The 20,298-nt window shown below is 36.6% G+C and overlaps 1 protein-coding gene, 1 long non-coding RNA gene and 1 pseudogene across 5 annotated transcripts in view; 2 read left to right on the top strand and 1 right to left on the bottom strand.

Annotated features, from left to right (window-relative positions):
* LOC136831331 (uncharacterized) overlaps positions 1–20,298 on the top strand; it is a 68,816-nt gene that overhangs the window by 24,087 nt on the left and 24,431 nt on the right. The window lies entirely within an intron of this gene.
* The window catches only part of LOC136831330 (delta(14)-sterol reductase TM7SF2-like), a 151,089-nt gene continuing 137,610 nt past the window's right edge, over positions 6,820–20,298 (bottom strand). For all 4 annotated transcript variants that reach the window (XM_067091582.1, XM_067091580.1, XM_067091583.1 and 1 more), the window contains exon 11: positions 6,820–7,928. In XM_067091582.1, the coding sequence (XP_066947683.1) occupies positions 7,768–7,928 (161 nt within the window). In that variant the 3' untranslated portion in view covers positions 6,820–7,767. The remainder of the gene's footprint in view (positions 7,929–20,298) is intronic.
* On the top strand, positions 12,251–12,367 carry LOC136831860 (5S ribosomal RNA; annotated as a pseudogene).

Here is a 20,298-nt window from a genome sequence, read left to right as displayed (position 1 = left end):
GGTTCTCTTGGGGACATTCAAGATTTAATTAATCAACTTCCTCCTCCTTTTTTACTACTTGGTGATTTTAAGTCTCGCAGTCCACTTTGGGGTGGTAATTTTTTTTAGACAGAGGGTAGGATCATTGATGACATTGTTTAATAATAATGATCTTACACTTTTTAATGATGGTACTATGACATGATATATAATATCTATACAGGTGATTCATCTGCTGTAGACTTAGGTATTTGCTCTTCTTCTCTCTATCTGATTTTAACTAGTCTATAGATGAATTTCTACATGACAGTGATCACTTTCCCATTCATCTGAAGTTTGTGAGAAATGTCCCCTCTAATTATCCTGTTAAATGGAAGGAAAAGGAACCAGATTGGGTCAAATTTCAGGAAGGTATTAACCTATCCCAGGAATTTGAGTCCTTCGAGTCCCATATAAAGGCTTATGAGTACTTTGCCTCTGAAATACTGAATAGTGCTGAAAACTCAATACCTAAGACGAAGGGAAACCACGGAGACCTGCGGTTCCATGGTGGGATAAAACTTGTGGTAATTTGAGGAAAATTACCAGGAAACATTACAGGCGTTATAAATCCAGTCAGTATGCAACAGCAAAATCTATTTACCAACGAGCTATGGCATAAATTCTAAGACCTAAATGAGGTTAATCTGGAAAAAGATAAGAAAACTAGATGGCAAATGCGTTCCATCGCCAACGCCTTGCCTGAAAATCAATGGAGACCTTGTCACCAAGCCTGATGAAGTTGCTGAAAAACTGGGTGACCACTTCTCCGATGTGTCGAGTTCTAGGAACTATTCAACTCGGTTCCAGAATATTAGGAATTCAACCATTTCTCTTAATTTAAATTCTGGAAATTGTGAATCTTGTACAGGAAGTCCCTGGTTATTGGTGATCCGGTTTTACGGCGCTTGTTTAGTGATGACGACAACTGGATTTTCAACACTGACCTCCAGTTATTGGCACTGATCCCCACTTATCGGCAGCACCAGTCCCTGGTTATTGACGCTGATAACCAGGGATCGGCGCTATTATCACTAATTTTCGGTTATCGTCACGCTGTCGGGAACGGAACCCCTGCCGATAACCGGGGACAGCCTGTAATGCCAACTTAACTCTAAGGGATGCTCTATCATCATCTGAATCAACGTCCCCCAGAAATGAAAACCTTCTTTATAGCATGCTAAAAAATCTTCCGATTCAGCTAAATCTTATCTTCTGAAAATCTTTAACAAAATATATGGATAACTGGTATTCTTTCCCCTTCTTGGAAGATTGCAGTTGTTGTCCCCATTAAGAAACCATTGAAAGATCCACATCTTCCAACAAGCTACAGTATTGGCCAGTATCTCTTACAAGTTGTATGTGCAATTTGTTTGAGAAAATGGTGAATTTTAGACTTAATGTGGCATCTCCAGAAATTTATCATCTGTCCAATTTGGCTTTAGGAGAAATTGTTCCACTCTGGAGCCACTACTAAGACTATCCCAAATTCAGCAAGGTTTCTCAAATCACAGTCAGGCTATTGGAGTCGTCTTCGATCTCGAAAAAGCCTGTGACACTACTTGGCGTTTTGGCATTATTAAGTGGCGTCATGACATGGGATTACAAGGTAATAAGTTAAATTTCATCAGCTCATTTCTAAGTGACAGGTATATTTAAAGTTAAAATTGGAAATACCTTGCCTAATGCTTTTGAACTGGAGGAAGGTGTCCCACAAGGCAATGTATTGAGTGCCACTTTATTTGCTGTGGCTATAAATAGCATTGTTGAATGTGTCTCACCTCCAGTAAAGACGTCTTTGTTTGTAGATGACCTTGCTATACATGTCACTAGTTATGCTATTGCAGCTTGTAATTTCTTGCAAAAGTCAGTTAATGCAATCAGCAATTGGGCTGATGCCAATGGCTTTAGATTCTCCTCCTCCAAAACTGTGGCAGTTCATTTTACTAGAAGTACTCGAAAGGAATCCATTCCAAATATTATGCTGAAAGACGCTCTAATACCATATGAGGAGGAGGTGAAGTTTTTAGGGATGATTTTTAATAAGAAGCTAACATGGGTTAGTCATATTGACTCCTTGAAAATTAAGGTAAAGTAATCCCTTAACATTTTAAAAGTAGTCTCAAGTTTTAACTTGGGTGCTGATAGGAGGTCACTTTTACAGTTGTATGACTCGTTATGTAAATCTAAGCTTGCGTATGGTTGCCAAGTCTACTCTTCAGCAAGTGCAAGCAAACTTAGAGTTGGATGTAGTTCATCATGCTGGTCTAAGAATATGCTCTGGTGCATTTAAGACAATACCAGTTGAAAGCTTATATACCGACACTGAAGAGCTCCCTCTAGATTTACGTCAACAGGAACTGGGACTGAGGTATATGATCAGATTAAGAGGTTCCCCTGAAAACTCTGCAGCATCCATTCTTAACAAAAACAATGCACATCAGTTTGCAAATGCTAGAGCATCCAAGCCTTTTCATGCAAGAATTAATGCTGCAGTTGACAACGTATCTATTAAAAACCAAAAAATTACGGCAATAATTGCTTAAGTTGCCTCCGTGGTTGACTCCAGAACCATCGGGCTGTCAAAAAGCTGCTGTTGAAAAATCAGTTGCAGTAAGTGTCCAGGAAGTGAAGGCTTGTTTTCTTGATCATGACCAGATACATTCGGGTTCTGTTATACTATTCACTGATGGATCAAAGACATCAAGTGGCATTGGTTGTGCTGCTGTTCATGGTAATGGCTCATATGCGGGCAGATCATCTAATAACACCTCTCTTTTTACAGCTGAGTTAACTGCATTAGCCAAATCTCTTGAGATTATTTCTGCTCTACAGGGTAATACTTTCACCATACACTCAGATTCCTATAGTGCAATCATGGCCATTAAGCAATATAACTCTAAACATCCAATTATTCAATATATTCAAGAATGGTTTTATAGCTTGCTTCCAAATTTAAATTAATACATTTCTGTTGGGTCCCTGCTCACGTAGGCACTTTAGGTAACGAACTTGCTGACTATGAAACAACAGATGTCATTATTAAAGATGACATTCTATTGCACCGTACTCCCACTACCGATATGAAAAGACTATTCAATCATATATAAAAAATAAATGGCAAGTGCGTTGGTCTTCTTCCCTTCTGGCCAACAAAAAGTACAGGAAGATCAGACAAAGTATTGAAAATTGGCCATCTGGACTCCAACAAAACTGTAGGGTAGAAATTGTATTATGTCGTCTGAGAATTGGCCATACTCGGTTGACCCACAGATTCCTTTAAGAGGGGGAACTGCATTAGTCTGTATACAGTGCAACCCTCCTCTTACTGTGGAACACGTTATTACATTGCCATAGGTATGCTGCAGCACAGCAAAAGACAGGGTAGTGGGCAGGGATATACCAGAACTGCTTGGTCCTGATGTAGTTGTTAATAATATAGTTGCATTTCTTAGAGCCATTAACATCTATAATGAAATTTAATATTGACCTCTTGGTCCGTTGCTAAGTGTAGTATACAGTCGACCCTCATTAACCCAGATATCGGATAAGATGGACACCGAAGAGGGCCAGCCGATTTAAAATACATAATGTTCGACCACGATTAAAGATACTGTTCCTCCGCTCGTTGCGTACTGTTTTCCTTTTTATTTACCAAAGGTAAACTTTTCATTTATATTTTTATTTTATATATATAGTTCTGTATTTATACTGAACTGAAATGCTTTTAACTTGTAACCAATTTAATTTGCACACGGTTCGTACCTTCATTAAGAAATGCTGTTGTCTGGGTCGGTAGGAAGTATCGTAGCCAATCACTGAGCATTAACAGTTTTACCGATCTGCTGCCCAACTGGTAGCTACAGTCCGATGCTTTGTATGTTTTTTAGGGAAGAAAAGACCTTGACAAAGGTAAACTTTACGAAGACAAAAGCTGAGTTACTGAACAATACTTGTGTTTACATGGCAAATGACATAGAGAGAATTGCCAGTTCCCGCTATGTAGCGTAATTCTGTATGTGTGTGTACGTGGCAAATGACACACACACACAGAAAATTGCCAGTTCCTTCTATGCAGTGTAATTCTATCCGCGAGAGATTAAAGAAGAATTTTGTTTTAAAGGTATGTCGATGCAGCTTCAGTAAATATCTTCTGAAGCAAAAAAAAATATATGTATATATTTTGTTGCTGAAGAATCTCAACCAGCAATTTTGCACTCAAAGTATTAAGAAGGAATTCATTCTATTCTTCATGTAACCGGTAAAATACATACACTATTAAAAACTACATATTATATTGAGCAAAAGTTCTTCTCAGACAGAATACACACACTGTCAAAATCGTCAAAATCGCAAAAATCATTAGAAAACTCTTTTAATGAGCAAAAAACTGCATTATTATTGAGTTTTACTCAAAAACCTTCAAATCAGACAGAATACGGATCGGGCGATTTAACGCTGGCAAAACCGAACATGCATGGCTTTCTGATGAATATATTGCCATGGAGATCTGGAAACCGTCGAAACTGGGACTGCCTGTACAGCCAAAACCGTGACAGCCCTCTACTTCCGTTCTATTCATAGACATATGTCGTGGCGGCACTAAGTTTGAACATTGCCATGATCTTGATTATTTGACTGCTGATGGTAAAAATTACTCATTTTGCTTTATATAATTATTTCCTCATGAAAACATGAATTCAACAATAATTTAAACTTTTAGTGGTATGAAAAATGAAAAATCCCACAACAGTCTGTTGAGGTGATGCGGCATCACTGGCGAATCCTATTCCTGGACCGCCCTCAGATTTATGACTGCAAACTGGTGACGACATTGGTAACAATAAAAGCCCTCTCCAAGATCGATATGATGAAATGTATTTTATAGTCATACTTATCGTTAAAATTTCACAAGTTGAATTACAATAATTTTGATCATGTACATTTTTGCATTTTACGGAATGTTTTTGTTGAAAAAATGTGTGAAGTGAACTTATGGTCTTAATTGTCCCACTATTTTATTACTGATGATCTTAACCATGTAAAATTTATTTAACAGTATATTAATATAGATAATAAACTATAATGAACAAATAACTAAAATAAAAAACAAAAAATCTTTTCATTTTGCAGACTCCACTTCATTTTACTTAACAATTATGCGTTTGTCTCAGCCTAGGCATCTACATATGTGGCTGAATTCTGTCATTTTTATAATGTTTTATTCTTCATTTTTTATCTTTCACCATGAGCTTTAATTCAAATGTTTCTACAATGGTTTATTATGCATACTCTTCATAAAAATAATGAAATAAAGTATATTTATATAGGTATATATATATATATAATCGCCAGTTAAACCGGACTATCGGCTTAGACAGACACCGTGGCCCCCCTATTAGTCCGTCTTAACGAGGGTGGACTGTATATGCTTTTGCTGTTGTGTATATATGCATGTTTATGGATATTTGTAAAAATTTTTTTACTTTATTACACTGGAAAGGTTATATGTATATCCTAAATGCAGTTATTTTTTTTGGGGGGGGGAATATCAGTTTTTGCCATAGTTTTAAAATCATTTTTAAAAATTTTATTTAATTCATAAATTCATTGCCATGACTTCATCTCAAATCAAATTCATTATAGTGCTGAATAATCCCTCGGATTCCAGGGCTTGGCTTCAAGCCTAAATTTCACATTCCATTCACCAAGCACCAGTAAACGATCACGCCAAGTTCAACATAAGGCGACTGAGGGATATTGACCCTCCTCACTATCCCCTGTAACAACGAATTAACAACCATGTTACCAAGTTTAATGGTCAGTCTCGCTTGCACTGAAGATGCTCTTTTATAAAAAGCCACGGTTTGTATTCCCATAGGACAATATGAAATATGCAGTAATGTAATGTACAGCAAAAAATAATTTTTAAGTTTAAGTGTTAACATTGTCTCATTTACATGATGTTCTGTTATACTGATGGTTAAGGGGGTTGAATCGAGATAATGGGTTGTTGTTTGTATTCCCATAGGAACAAATATAAAATAATAATCATTTCATTTACTGTAGTGTCAAATCATTTAAATTCTAAATATATTTTTAAAAGTCTGGTTAAACAAATCATTTATAACTAACTAACTAACTTATTTACATGTTTGCTATACAGCATGCTACTGTACTGTACAGTTTTATTTATGTAATTCTAGCATTCAGCCATAGAAATACAAACTTCAATAAAAATGTACTAAATCACATAAAAAGTGGTAAAGTATACATTTTATAAGCAATAAAAATGTTTAAAAACTTGAAAACAAAAAATATAGATGTATTGCACAACATTCAGCTGTAATAGTCCCAGCCCTCGACCTGGTGGCATTAGTTTCTGGGTGCAAATTCAAATGCTGCCAGTATGGTTTTGGAGGAATAGCCAAACTGCACACAATGGTTTGGCTACTAGTGGCCTAGCTCCTGCTGAGGGCTTAAAAGACAGTGCAGAGAAGGTCTTGGGACTCCAGGTCTACAGTGAACCGTCTGGGTGTGACATGATCACATACAAGCAGATCTTCCCAGCAGCACTTGTAAGCACTGTAAAAAGGTGATCTTTGCATACAAACCTTTGCTCTGGTTACTGTACACCCATTGGCAAGAGGAGAAAGGTAGCACTGACTAAAGAAACGATGGTGAGGAGTACCTGCTTATGCATAGAAGCAGGGGAAGGCCATTGCACTCTCCCCACACACTTGGAGAGTGATCTGCTTTTGTACTACTAAAATCATTTTGGGAGGGTGAATGAACAAATTGTTGTGGCATAGGTTTTAATACAAAAATCTCAAAACTTACTCTTGTCACTTGTATATTACTGTACAAGTCACTTAAAACTATACACAATTAAGATCTAATATTAATTACTTATATACAAAAGAAATTGATACAAATTTGACCTTTACAACACTTAAATATAAAGTACTAAAAATTTACATTCAGATCCTACAGAATGCAAAATATATAAATGCTAAAATTTCAATATTGTATGTAATCCCATAATTGGTGAGCATATAAAAGTTTGAATTGATCATTGTCAGTAAATTTAAAAGGACTTATAGCAAGAACTACTTTTTGTGGAAATGAATCCAAATCTGAGATCACTGGAAACTTAAGTGTCATTTGTCAGAGATAAAAAGATCATTGCACAGCCAGTTTATATAATAGAGAAACTAAATAGAAACTCCTTCCTCAGATAAACTGTTTGGAAACTGAAGTTTTAAGCATTAGTGTTCAGGCTCTTGTTACACTTAAAATCTTAAAATATAATATGTACATTTTGTACTTAGGGCTAAAATCATAAATGATTCCCATCTGGCATCGTCTGATAAATCTTAATAATCTATGTACATTTAAATCCTATCTATTTAAGGATATGCCTAGTATAATGGGGTAAAGTTGTGGTTGTCATGGTTGCTTACTATCTTAACTATATTTCCATTTGTTACAAAATCTAAAAATTTTATATTAATTTATTTATATAAATTTAAAACCAATTCCATTAAAACTACATACATTGCAACTTTTCATTATTCCAATTAATATTTTGTCTTCAACATGTGAGCCAAATGACCATTTTAAAGACCTTGAAAATTAAATTAAATTCATAGGCAGCATAATTTTAAATACGTCAACTAAAAATTTCTGGACATTTGAGATTATAAATATTTAGGTGGCTGTAACACCACATTCATGATGCTGGCATCATTAAAATACTTTGGGTATGAGTCGATTTTTTACTCTTTGTGTATAACTATCCCAGGCAGTTCCATACTTTCGTTTGCAATCCCTTTCCACTTCATAAATCCGTTGTATGAAAGCACTGCAGGTCAAAGCAAGGATAACCCAAGGGAGAGCCAAGTTGAAGCCTGTAAAGATGTTAACATTAATATTATCATAAAAATTTTGTGAAATAAAATGGTAAGGACCGTAATGTATGCTTGACCAAAACAATATCGCCATAAGTATTGTAAGTAAAAAAATTTACAAAAACTATGTAAAAGAAATCAATATGAATACTACCATAAAGAAGAAAAGAACACAAAGTGTCCAGAGAATCCCACCTTTCGATATGACTAAAGTCATAATATATTTAATTAGACACTACTAAAACCATATAACATTTAATCACTTAAAACCATAACATATAATCACTATTAAAACCATAACTTACGTAATCAGGGTCCACTGGTCTCTCTTAATTACCAAGCTGCTTCATAATAGATATTCCCTTGGTTACTTTAACAGATTATAAATCTGAACTTTTCAAAAAATATCTCTTATTATATACAAAAGAAAAGTAAGCTGGAAAAATAAGTTATGCTGCAGATGAATAGATTCCATAAAGCATACAGGATACAAAATTTAGCTGAATGCACAAAATAACCAAAGGCAAAGGGGTTAAAACTCAAAGTACAAGCAAACTGAGCTTTGACATGTCTAGCACTAAAAATGTTTGGGTCCCAGCGCTTGGGCTGTTCTTAAATTTCATGCATCCACCTTTTGACAGGAATACTTTTAACCCCTTTTGCTTATGACCCTCGTGGACAATTATGTCTCTGGGAAGTGGCAATGGCAGGGGTTCAGGACCACAACCACCTGCGTTAGGCGAAAATCCACATCAAGTTGGTATCCCCCTCTGAAAATGCTTAGAACTAGCTATTTTGATAGTTCAAAGACCCCCCAAAAATGCTTATAACTGCCTATTTTAATAGTGCAAACACCAAATATACCTTAAACTATCATCCTAAAACCCATTAATATAATTTCAAAGTCATCTTACGACATTACCCTTAAAAATATATGGCTTACTGCTATATGTGTGAAAATTGAGTTAAACTCAAGTCCCCCCTACATTCAAGCACAGCCATTTTCTCTCAGACAGCATTGAAGCTGTCCCATTTTCTTTTTCAGATAGGAGAAAAACATTGGGAATTCACAAGTAGAGTTAAATACAGCACAGTACTTGAGTATTTAAATATGGATTGAAAAAAATACCAAATTATAAAATCAATCAACAGTGAAAATATTGTGTGTGTATGTACACTCGGCAAGGAAAGTGAAGATACAGTTTTTTTAAATCTTCGGACATACAGTATATTGCTCAATAATGCGACATCTGGCAACTTTAGAAAGAGGAGGAGCTTCTGTCTTAGTGTGTGGGTTTTTTGCTTGACCTCCTATAACTTTCAATCATATTCTACGATTCTGACATCATTGATACTTAAATGCAGTAGTAAGCTTTACAGTATTCGTTCAAGTTGTAATTTGCAGCGACAGTTCTGAGCAAAATAAACATTTTTCGACGTAACCTACCAATTAACCTTATACAAATGAATTTATGACACCACAATGAACGGAATGCTTGCATAATCGGAAACGCGATCTTCCATAGTGAAATCAAGAGTTAAATTTGAGCAACGTGGGGAACAATAAAGGAACGAATGCAATGTTACGATGAGAGAGAGAGAGAGAGAGAGTTGCTGTTGTATAAGCCTAGGCCTATATGTAGAGCTACTCATTTCATTTCATTTTTTTTTTTTTTTTTTTTTTGAGCGATACTATATTTGTATAGTATGTTTTAGCGATGGAGAGAGAGAGAGAGAGAGTTGCTGTTGTGTAAGCCTAGGCCTATATGTAGAGCTACTCATTTCATTATTTTTTTTTTTTTTAGAGATTGAGCGATACTATATTTGTATAGTATGTTTTAGCGATGGAGAAAGAGAGAGAGAGAGAGAGAGAAACTATGGCAACGCAGAGAGAACGGGCAACGTCAAGAAACATCCAGTTACTTGTGTTTTCCCGCTGAAGTGCTCCACACATCATAGAGAACGCTCTTGCAGATTTAAATAGATTTGGTCAACTTACCGTAGCTGTCGCAACATTTACTGCCATTAATTCCAGCTGACTTTTAACACCGTGAAATACAAATATGAATGTGTGAAAATTAAAGAAATTATCACTACCTCGTATGATGATGCAATAATAAGCCTGCCCATAATGGAAAACGAGTAAATATTGCCGTTCTGATAAAGAGTACTACACCGAGATATTCACACACTATCTTTTAGATCTCTATGAACGAAGTCATCTGAGAAATTCTGATTACTTCGGACATGCTTGGTGTTTTTAAGTATCTGAACGTTTTTGTTTTGCAGATTTAACATATATGATATAATTTGCATTGTATTTTCATATTCTTGAGTAAATTTACCGAGATTATGTGTTTTCTGTAAGAAAAAAATAAAAATTTGATGAACGAAATCTAAAGAAAACTGTATCTTCACTTTTCTTGCCGAGTGTACATGTTCCAATGATTTACTAATTTCCAAATATTACTGTAAACACAACAAAATATGGATAAAATGTTGTTTCACTTAATTCATTTATACTGTATTATTATATTGATCTGTTATCATCATGTATAAAGAAAAAACTGATCGACTTGACATTTGTATTGTTTACGTTCTGAGAACCAGCCGATTTGAGCCTATTACCGAAAGAATTAGGAAAAAGATTCTTAGTTGCTAAAAGAAACAAATGTATTAATGGAATTAATTTTAATTTTGTACAAAGTTTGATACAGTAATTCATATTTCATTGAGAGAGAGAGAGAACTGGTGTTTACAAGTGAAGTCCCAGCACAGTAGCTGGGGATGAGACTTGGTTAAACCAGCTGGGGAGGAGGGTATATAACCTTGTTTTGCTTACATATGAAATTTGTTTAACTATTTTAACGGTGATTAGAGATACAACATCAACAGTGATAAAATACTCTCGTGTACTGCTGTGTGTGATAATTAGTCAACTAAACTTTTAATGAAGTACAGTAAAGTAAATTAGAGAAAGAAAGAATATGGTAACAAGTACTTACGTACGTATGTTTACATCAGTAAAAACAATTACAAATGTCGGGACAATTTTATTTTATACTACAACGATAATCGATTAATACAACAGTATAAATAGATTTTGTAAGTGAAATAACATTTTACTGATTTTTTTTTTTTTTCATTAGATATGTATACAGAGAGAGAGAGAGAGAGAGAGAGAGAGTTGAACTGAGGTGTTCATGTACACTGGTGGGCTGTTTTGTGATTTTGCAGGATTTCAATTTAGCATTTTATTGATATTTTGTTGTGTTCACATTAATATTTGAAAATTAGTGAATAATTTTTGTCATAAATGTATTTAGTTGTGAAAATAAAATGAAAATACAGTAATTACTGAATATATTGCTTAGCAAAAAAATTCATTAACTTGTGAATTTTCTGCAATATATTTGGAGATAAGTTACACAGAAATACCAGCGATTTCTTAATCATGATATATCAGGGGACCCCCTGTAGTCTTGGCGAACTCTCATGTACAGCAGAACCGACTAATCAAATTTGGTCACAGCCAGAGAGTTGTATGGCTAAAGAAGTCCTAACTCTCACCCAAGCAAGAAATACGTATCTGCGAGGTTAACGGATACAGCAGCGAGGTGTAGTCTCCTTGTCTCGACAGGCAACCAGCTTGACAGTTGCAAGCTGGTCTTGATCACCTGTTGTCACCAGGGAGTCTCCTCCTTCATTCCCTTCAATGCAGACTGAAGGGGTCTTGGTCTTCGACTGGGGACTCCCCATTCCTTCCCTTCCTCTCTCAGAAAAAGAGAGACAGCTTAGAGTAATGGTTAAATAACAAGAAGTTCCTTTGGGGTGTTGTTCCCCCTCCGGAGATACTTCATGCCTCAAGGCATCGATCAGAATGGCAGTCACTTGCACTTCAATAGGTTAGGTTGGGTTGGGTACCTAACCTAACCTGCACTTAAATATCCTGGAACGTCTTAGCTCTTCAAAAGCCTCAGGATCCGAGGATAGGTGCTCCGTGGTGCTGATAAGCAACGATACCTTCCAGTTAAAAAGAAAGGGGACTAGTGTCCTTACATCTCTTCAATTTGATGGTGCAGGTGCACAGGTGGGCAGTAGCACACTCGGCACAGCTGTCAACCAGACACATTCCAGGCAAGATGGATGTAATGACAGACAAGTTCAGTCACTAGGGTTGGTGTTAGGAACAACTGGTCGTGGCACCTTGACATTTCGAAAGGATTGTTCAACCTTGGAGGAGGGCCGAGTTAGACCTTCAATCTCGACGCACCAAAGCTGTTACTGTTCGGCTCTGTCGTTCTGGACTGTGGGCATAAACAGCCAACGGCCACACCACGTTGATAGCACCGCTTCTCACCCAATCAGCAAGTTAAGCAATGTTGGTCTGGTCAGTACTGGGTTGGGTGACTGCCTGGGAACACCAGATGCTGTTGGCATCTATGAGACTCCTTTAGCATCCATGGTACAAGTCTTGAGGCTTATGCGTTCCCACCGTTCTGTCTGATTTGACAGGTGATGAACAGGCTATGTTCATTCCAAATCTAAGGACCCTGGTGGCTATCAAATGACTGCAGGCCATCTGCATTACTGTACTACCCAAAAGGACTTTACCTTCAAGCCTGAGTGCTGACAACTCGTTAGTGTTGGCTTGGACAAGAAGCAGTGTCCAAGAGCACCATTTCTTTTGACTTTGTGTGATGATCAAACGGGCATATACCATAGCTGACATGGTGGACAAAAGTACATTCCGGGCGAGATTTCACAAGGTCAGGGGCATTGGTCTGGCCATCGCATTCAGAAAAACCTGTCGGACAAGTACTAGGGACGGGAATGTGGTCATGACAGACCACATTCACCTACTTTTTACTTTCGGGACGTTGCCCACAGATCCTTGGACACTTTTTCCTTGGGCTCTGTGGTGGCTGCTTAGCAGTCATGTAGCTCACCCAGCTCCCCTTGAGGGACAGGTGGCATCTTGCCTAAGGTGTACGGCTGTATAAAGAGAGGATGTCTGTGGGACTGGCCTCCTCCCTTTCTCTTTTATACCCTTCCTCTCCCAGTGGGCAGAGGGACGGTTAGCAGCTGTCATGTGCTGGACGGGCGTGCATGCAGGTGTTCTAGATGACTGAGTATCCTATCTATAACTTAGCTGAATTTGGATTAATTAAAGTCTTAACCCCTATCTAGCAAGGAGAGAGGGGGACTAACAATGAACAAACCCGCTGATTATCTTCAGCTTTATTGTCCCCGACATAGGGGTTCATCCAAGCCTTTTTTTTAATCAATAACTCTACACCCCATTAATTCGATAGGCACAAAAGTCTGGCAGTTACATCGCATGTTCAACAGATCAGAGGCATGGGTCTCCTTCATTTGCTCTTAACTTGACCAGAAAGAGTGGCCCCAGGTGAAGTGAACTAACAGTTAATTCAGAGATTTGCTCAAAATCCTCCTACCAAGAAGTATCCATCCCATATGTAACCATGAAGTAAGTATCCCATATGTAAAGGCAGGAGGTTTGCATACATGTAAGAACAAATGACAAATTTTTAAAGTCATTTGTATTTTTCCTAACATATAAACCTGACGTCTTTACATGAGTGGCCCACCTCATGTAAAGATAAAACAAGGTTCCAACATGAGTCTCCCCTTCAGAAAACAAACACCTATCTCCATAAAATCTTGTCCTGCTTGAGATGAAGAGAAGCAGCCAGCCCTTCCTACTTGTGATGAGAAGTCTGTAAGCCCTTCATGTCCAAGACGAGGCGAAGTAGTGAGCCCTACATACATACCAGACAGAGAGAAGCAGCCAGCCCTTCCTACTTGTGATGAGAAGTCTCCTAAGCCCTCCATGCCCAAGACGAGGTGAAGCAACGAGACCTACATACTAGTGACGAAGAGAAATAGCCAGCCCTTCCTGTTTCTGACAAGTAGCAGTCAGCCCTTCCTGCCTCTGACAAGAAGTGGTCAGCCCTTCCTGCCTCTGACAAGAAGTGGTCAGCCCTTTCTGCCTGTAGTGAGGAGTCGTCACCAGCCCTTCCTAAGCTCCATTTGCACAGTCTCTGGATTCTTGGAGAAACATTTGCTATCCCATCCTGAAGACACCCATTTTGGGAGGTCTTATGACCTGAAGTCATCATGCCAGCTTCATCCTGTCAGCTGAACCCCGGCCATGAAGGATAACTCCCCATTTAATTATTAAAATGCTCTACCTTCCTACCTGTTCCCCCTGTCTTTACAATAAACCCCCCGGATTTGCATTCTCACAATTCGCGGAATTTTCTTTGGAACCTATCTTACAAATTATTCGTGGGAAAACGACCCATTTGCGGATTTTCTCATAGAGAAATATTCTGTATTTTTTCATGACTGAATACATATACATTTTATGATAAAATAATGATTTACAATACCAATTTTCAAATACTGATATTAAGTTTACTAAGATTAAATAAATACATTAAGTAATAATAATTCTCTCTCTTTCTCCCCTCCTTTCTCAGTTTTTCTCTCCCTCTCTCTCTCTCTCTTGTATGTGACATTCTCCTGGTGAGACGTATTCGTTCTTGGTCTGAATAATCAACCCGATATCACGCGTATAACATACAATTAGCACATGACCTATAGCTAGAAGTGTTCGTGAACTGTCGGTGATTAGATTGTCAGAGTAGCACAATAAAGCATCGGCCAAGTTGTTTTTTCGAGTGAATTATCAAAAATTGATCATCATGGAAGTGTCTAGCAACAACAGTGCTAAGAAATCGAGGAGCCTTGCAGATAACCAATATGAGGACTTGGCAAGCAAGGAACTAGGGTTTCTTATCGATGAGATCAATAACAACTCCAACCAAAAAGATGCAAAAATATTCACAGACATATTGAAAGGATATGATCCTTCAAACTGGAGCAAGTCTGCAGAAAAAATAATGAAAATAATCGAAGGAGTACCACAGAAAGTTCAGGTGATCAAGAGACTTATAAAGAAAAGAAAATTTACATAAATCAACACATTCCAACAAAGAAAACGAATAAGTTGAATATAGTGAATATACTGATTGATGCAATAGGAAAACGAATGCCTAACGCATGTAATCTAATGTAATGTGTGGTATAGCATTGTAAATCCACAAAACCTGATCAGGAAATGCTATGCATGCCATGTACCTACTCATCCTACACGTGCAGAAGTGCAGGAAAATAAAAATAAGGACACGAGTATTTTGCTCAACATGTCTAGTATGGATAGACAATGTTATTAAATCAAGACAATGTGCAAATAGTAGAGGATGAAGAAGAGGAAAATGGAAAAGAAGAAAAAAATAAGATTGAAGAGATAGAAAAAAATAATGAAAACAAAGAACAGGATTAGAGTATGGATGCAGAGAAAAGTATACCTTAGTTTAACCAGACCACTGAGTTAATTAACAGCTCTCCTAGGGCTGGCTCGAAGGATTAGACTTATTGTCCGTGGCTAAGAACCACTGGTTACCTAGCAACGGGACCTACAGCTTATTGTGGAATCTGAACCACATTATACCGTGAAATGAATTTCTAATGGATGCAGAGAAACTCATAGATTCTACATATGAGGCAATACAGCAGCATACATACGATGAAATAAATTATGACATAACCCAAAATTAAATCCCAAAGAGGTTGTACTTGGATCTTCATACTAATGGGAAAGAGCAAAAAAAAAGAAAAAGACAGTCTGCACCCTTTTGACAAGAGGGAATTGCAGATTTGGTGAAAGATGTTACTACAAGCATCCCAAGATATGTCACAATTATGAGATTTATGGCAAATGTGCATATCTAGATGGCTATGAGTTAGTTAGTTATAAATGATTTGTTTAACCAGACCTCTGAACTCTTTTAGGGTTCTTCTCGGGCTGGGAAGATGGCTATGAGGATGAATGCAGCGACCTACACCCAAAAATATGTAAAACACTGGAGAGAAGGAAAAGGATGTAGGTTCAACAAAAAATGTAGATATATGCATCCTGCAGCCATGAAGAATAAAAATCAAAATCAAATACATATTAAAAATCAAGGTAAAAATGAAGCAAATAAAGAAAGGAACAAAGAACATGATGTGAAGGAAAAAAGCAAGCCAACACCACGTTATGAAATGTCAGCATCGCGACATGAGGCATCAGCACCTAGGTACAGTGCAAGGAACAAGCAATGTATCTACGATGCCAGGGGATGGTGCAGATACGGAGATAAATGCAGATACATACACAAAATGAATAAATATGAAGATGGAAGATCAAATACATTGGAAAAGTTGGATTTTTTAATGTCCAAATTTATGGAAATGAAGAAAAGAACAACATATCAGAACAGGCAAGAGACATGGGAAAATCCTTATTATTACCCACACTAGATAATGGGGATAACACGCAAACCATCATAGTGATGAATGTGCAGTGTTTAGTTTCGAATAACTCAAAAAGAAAAATAGAGTTCTTAGAAGAACTAACCCAAACTGAAAAAATAGATATAATGAATATAAGTGAAACCTGGTATTCCCAAGAGACTGGTAATGATGATCAGATAAAGGGTTTCCAAACTTATGGATCAGATAGAAAAAATAGGAATCAAGGGGAACAGCGATATACAGGAGGGACATTAATCAAGGAAATATCTGTGAGAAAGAAATATAGTAACAGAATGTGAATTAATAGCGGTAGAATTTGAATCTGAAAAGTTAGTGAATATCGTAATATACAGACCCCCTAATACTACAGAGTTTGACATAATAATAGACAAATTAGATGATATATGTAGAAATCACAAAGACTGGACTATACTCCTATCTGGAGTCTTTAACTTTCCTTTTTTAGATTGGAAAGAACGAATAGGAGATTGTGGTTGTATTTATACATATAAAAAAGAGAGTAATAGTAGAATAGAAGATAAGAGGCAATTTGAAAAGCTATTAGATATGCTACTACTGTAGAACATAACATTCAGCAAATAAATCACCTGCCAACAAGAAAGGATAATATTTTAGACCTGGTATTTGTGAACGAGGTGAATTGTTATTAAAGAGATAATAGTGTATAATACAAGTATTTCAGACCATAATGTCATAGAATTAACAGTCCATTCCAAAGCAAGTGAAAACTGAGATAAGCAAAAGACAAAAAAGTGGGAAGGATATGGAAAATACAATTTCTATAGTAAGAATATAAAATGGTCAGAAATAAATGAAGAACTAAACAAAGACAGGGAAAACATATTCGTAAATGATAATATACAGGTAAATACGGATATATTATTATATAAAATATTAGAGAAAATAGTGGATAAATATGTACCGCAGAAGGAAAGTAAACATCAGTCATGCATACCAAGAGGCAGAAGGAGCTTGTTCTAGAAAATCAGAAAGTGGAAAAAAGGTCTTGCAAAAGAAAAGAATGCATGGAAAGTGATGGAACTAAAAAGTAAGATAGAAAATGCAGAAGGGATTATACAATCAAAAGAATATGAAAAACGGGACTTAGAAGAAAAGACCCTACAAAATATCAAGCAAAAAAAGATGAACAAAAGAAGAGTAAAAATAGGCCCTCTGAGAATTGAAAGGTGATTAACGAATGAAAAAAAGGAAATATGCAACCTATTAGCAGAAAGATATGAGAGAGAATTTACACCTAAAATTGATAATAAAGATGATACAGAAATAAGAGATGAAAAATAGTGAATATTTATTGGACATAGATATATTAATGAAGCCGATATTGTGCAGGCTATTAATGAAATTAAAAATGGATCAGCAGCCGACCAGACAGCGTCCCTGCTGTTTTGTTAAAGAAAATAGTTCACTCTATCTTAAAGTCGCTCACAATATTATTAAGACAAAGTGTAGATACAGGCAAGATTTATGATGAACATAAATTAGCATATATTACCCCTATTTTTAAAAGTGGATCACGACTGGAGGCAAGTAATTATAGGCCTGTGAGTCTAACATCACATATTATGAAAGTGTATGAAAGGGTAATGAAGAAAAATATAATGAAACACCATGAAAGCATATGTAAAAATGTGATAAACGAAAAAGATACAGATATGGTTTACCTAGACTTTGCAAAAGCTTTTGACAAGGTACACCATAATATATTAGCAAAAAAAATGAGAAAACATTCAAATAGCAATACTATTGGCAAGATCAAAGCAAAAATGGGAATGTTCCGGCACTTCAAAACAAGAAAAGCCAAACACATGATTATGCTTTATAAAAACGTATGTACGTAGTCCACTGGAATATTGCAATATGACATGGTACCCACACTACCGAAAGGATATTGCACAAATAGTGTACAAAGGTCCTTTACAGCTAGAATAGAAGAAGTTAAGGACCTTGACTACTGGGAAAGACTACAATTCTTAAAATTATAGTGTTGCGAAAGGAAAAGAGAACACTACATGATAATACAGGCATGAAAACAGATAGAAGGAATTACCGAAAACATCGTGGAGCAAAAATATCAGAAAGAGCAAGCAAAGGTAGATTAATAGTGCCCAAAACTAAACCAGGAAAACTAAGGAAAGCACACAGGACATTAATCCACTATGCACCAACATCGATTATGCAGCGTTTATTCATATCAGGACTGAGTGTAGATGTGTTTAAGAATAAGCTCAACAAATATCTAAGCTGCATCCAAGATTGGAAGATGCAAAATATACCAGAGATGCATTAGCAATTCTCTGGTAGACATCAGAGGTGCCTCACACTCAGGGACCTAGGGCAACCCGAACGAATTGTAAGGTCTGTAAGGTAAGGTCTCTCTCTCTCTCTCTCTCTCTCTCTCTCTCTCTCTCTCTCTCTCTCTCTCTCTCTCTCTCTCTCTCTCTCAGATGAGAGAACTTTTATGCATATGTAATATGTATGCTTATTTGTTTTGTATAAATAAATGATATACTAATTTTCAAATATTATTATTAAAGTAAACAGCAAAATAACAATTCATTAAAGAAAATATAGAGAAATGGTAAGATTTTAGTTCAATCCCTGATCTTTTTCTGTATCAGACTTTGGGGGAGGGATGAAGGCATAACTGTCATCATAAAAAAAGGGGGTTAGCACCTAGCCAAGAGTCTCTCTCTCTCTCTCTGAGATAGATTTTTTATGCATATGTAACATATATTTTTACTTTTGTATACAGTACTGTAGTTTTATAGATAAACGTGATGTTACTTTATTAATTTTTTCATATTTTCCATGCTATAATTACAACATTTATGTACTTCTATAGTAAATTATATAATTACAACATTTATGTACTTCTGTAGTAAATTATGTAAAATTTTAAAAGAAAAACATATCGATTCCCAGTCTTCTTCTGCACTTGGAGCGAGGGGGTCAATTTATCTTGACATACAGGCAGTCCCCGGTTATCAGCAGGGGATTCTGTTCCCGACAGTGTAATAATAACTGAAACTCACCGATAACCAAAAATGGCAATAATAGCGCTGACCCCTGGTTAAAGGCGCTGATATCCAGTTATCAGCGCCGATAACTGGAGACTGTCACCGCCAATAACCGAGGATTGGCACTAATAACTGGAGATCGGTGTTGAAAATCCGGTTATCGTCGTCACTAGACAAGCACCGCAAAACCAGATCGCCAATAACCAGGGACTGCCTGTATTGACCGTGAAGGGTAGAAAATCTTGCCCCACTTGGCCAAACAGTATGTTGCCCACTTGGTGGTCAAATAAAATAGCTACGAAGGATACTGAAAAATCTCTCTCTCTCATGCCAAAGGATGCTCAGAGTGTGAGATGGATGGATAGATAGAATGGGAGAGTGGTTGACAGAAAGATTCTCTCTCTCTCTCTCTCTCTCTCTCTCTCTCTCTCTCTCTCTCTCTCTCTCTCTCTCTCTCTCTCTTTTATTAGCCGGAAGGGTTAGAAGTGCGCACATAAATATTTTTAAGGGTAAAATGTTTAAGATGACTTTGAAAGATTATCATTTCAAAGATTAAAACAGTACTAAGATAATAGTTTAAGGTATATTTGATGTAGGGTGCTAGTTTAAGATATACATTTGGTATTTGAACTTTCAAGATATGCAGTTATAAGCATTTGTAGGGGTGTGTGTTAACTATCTGTGGATTTTAACTATTTGCGGGAGGGGGGGGTTGTGGTATGCATCCCCCATGAATATGGAGGTTTACTGTATTTTGTTGTGTCATGTTGAATGAAGGCAAAAGGGGAAGCAACATGTCGTTTTCTTTGTAAATAAGGTTGTGAATAAACGTGTTGTGCGAGTTTCTTATATTCATACCCCATATTTCAATTGCTGGTGTTGAATCCTTATTGTTTAGAGTTTGAAAGTACCTGCAACAATTCATG

This window comes from Macrobrachium rosenbergii, chromosome 48 (assembly GCF_040412425.1).
Source record: "Macrobrachium rosenbergii isolate ZJJX-2024 chromosome 48, ASM4041242v1, whole genome shotgun sequence".
Taxonomy (NCBI): Eukaryota; Metazoa; Arthropoda; class Malacostraca; order Decapoda; family Palaemonidae; genus Macrobrachium; species Macrobrachium rosenbergii.
This window is presented reverse-complemented; position numbering and strand designations above follow the sequence as displayed.